Here is a 1,770-nt window from a genome sequence, read left to right as displayed (position 1 = left end):
TTGCATGCCTGCAGGTCGACTCTAGAGGATCCCGGGAGAGAATGCAATTATAATACAAGACAGGCGTGAAAAAATTGATCCCTCATTTTTAAAAATCAAAAATATTTGAAGAAAAAAAAATCACGTGTCGGAAAATCTTTTTTTTTTCAAAAAGTGAAAAAATAGAGCAAAAAGATAAGAATCTCCCTGGATTTTGCATATAAGGGCAGAGAGAAACAGTGAGAATCGTCAGTTCTCCAGCTTCAGCTGGAGCTCTGGGAGATAGACCTCTCGGAGCTGGAGCTCTGGGAGCCGGACCTGGGTCCTGGAACTGGAGCTATTGGAACTGGAGGTGATGGTCGTGAAGCTGAAATTGGAGCAGCTGGAACTAGAGCTTTTGCGGCAGGACCTGGATCTTGGAATACATCGACAACTTCATAGCTAATCTTGGTGATTCAGCTAAAGAGCTTCTACATATTCTCGGAGCTGATGGAGGTGGAATCGGAGCTGATGGAGGTTTTTTCGGAGCTGATGGAGGTGGAATCGGAGCTGATGGAGGTTTTTTCGGAGCTGATGGAGGTGGAATCGGAGCTGATGGAGGTTTTTTCGGAGCTGATGGAGGTGGAATCGGAGCTGATGGAGGTGGAATCGGAGCTGATGGAGGTTTTTTCGGAGCTGATGGAGGTGGAATCGGAGCTGATGGAGGTTTTTTCGGAGCTGATGGAGGTGGAATCGGAGCTGATGGAGGTTTTTTCGGAGCTGATGGAGGTGGAATCGGAGCTGATGGAGGTGGAATCGGAGCTGATGGAGGTGGAATCGGAGCTGATGGAGGTGGAATCGGAGCTGATGGAGGTGGAATCGGAGCTGATGGAGGTGGAATCGGAGCTGATGGAGGTGGAATCGGAGCTGATGGAGGTGGAATCGGAGCTGATGGAGGTGGAATCGGAGCTGATGGAGGTGGAATCGGAGCTGATGGAGGTGGAATCGGAGCTGATGGAGGTGGAATCGGAGCTGATGGAGGTGGAATCGGAGCTGATGGAGGTGGAATCGGAGCTGATGGAGGTGGAATCGGAGCTGATGGAGGTGGAATCGGAGCTGATGGAGGTGGAATCGGAGCTGATGGAGGTGGAATCGGAGCTGATGGAGGTGGAATCGGAGCTGATGGAGGTGGAATCGGAGCTGATGGAGGTGGAATCGGAGCTGATGGAGGTGGAATCGGAGCTGATGGAGGTGGAATCGGAGCTGATGGAGGTGGAATCGGAGCTGATGGAGGTGGAATCGGAGCTGGTGGAGGTGGAATCTGAGCTGGTGGAGGTGGAATCTGAGCTGGTGGAGGTGGAATCTGAGCTGGTGGAGGTGGAATCTGAGCTGGTGGAGGTGGAATCTGAGCTGGTGGAGGTGGAATCTGAGCTGGTGCAGGTGGAATCTGAGCTGGTGGAGGTGGAATCTGAGCTGGTGCAGGTGGAATCTGAGCTGGTGAAGGTGGAATCTGAGCTGGTGGAGGTGGAATCTGAGCTGGTGGAGGTGGAATCTGAGCTGGTGGAGGTGGAATCTGAGCTGGTGGAGGTGGAATCTGAGCTGGTGGAGGTGGAATCTGAGCTGGTGGAGGTGGAATCTGAGCTGGTGGAGGTGGAATCGGAGCTGATGGAGGTGGAATCGGAGCTGATGGAGGTGGAATCGGAGCTGATGGAGGTGGAATCGGAGCTGATGGAGGTGGAATCTGAGCTGGTGGAGGTGGAATCTGAGCTGGTGGAGGTGGAATCTGAGCTGGTGGAGGTGGAATCGGAGCTG

General features: G+C 52.8%; 1 protein-coding gene across 1 annotated transcript in view; it reads left to right on the top strand.

The window, feature by feature from the left end:
• The window catches only part of CBG22662, a gene marked incomplete at both ends in the record, with an annotated part of 3,039 nt that overhangs the window by 591 nt on the left and 678 nt on the right, over positions 1 to 1,770 (top strand). Inside the window, 3 exons of the mRNA XM_045244975.1 lie at positions 210 to 331; positions 386 to 1,136; positions 1,273 to 1,770. The exon at positions 1,273 to 1,770 is cut by the window's right edge and continues 678 nt beyond it. Coding sequence (XP_045097629.1) covers positions 210 to 331; positions 386 to 1,136; positions 1,273 to 1,770 — 1,371 coding nt within the window. The remainder of the gene's footprint in view (positions 1 to 209; positions 332 to 385; positions 1,137 to 1,272) is intronic.

Source organism: Caenorhabditis briggsae (assembly GCF_000004555.2).
Source record: "Caenorhabditis briggsae complete genome, chrIV, whole genome shotgun sequence".
Lineage (NCBI taxonomy): Eukaryota > Metazoa > Nematoda > Chromadorea > Rhabditida > Rhabditidae > Caenorhabditis > Caenorhabditis briggsae.
This window is presented reverse-complemented; position numbering and strand designations above follow the sequence as displayed.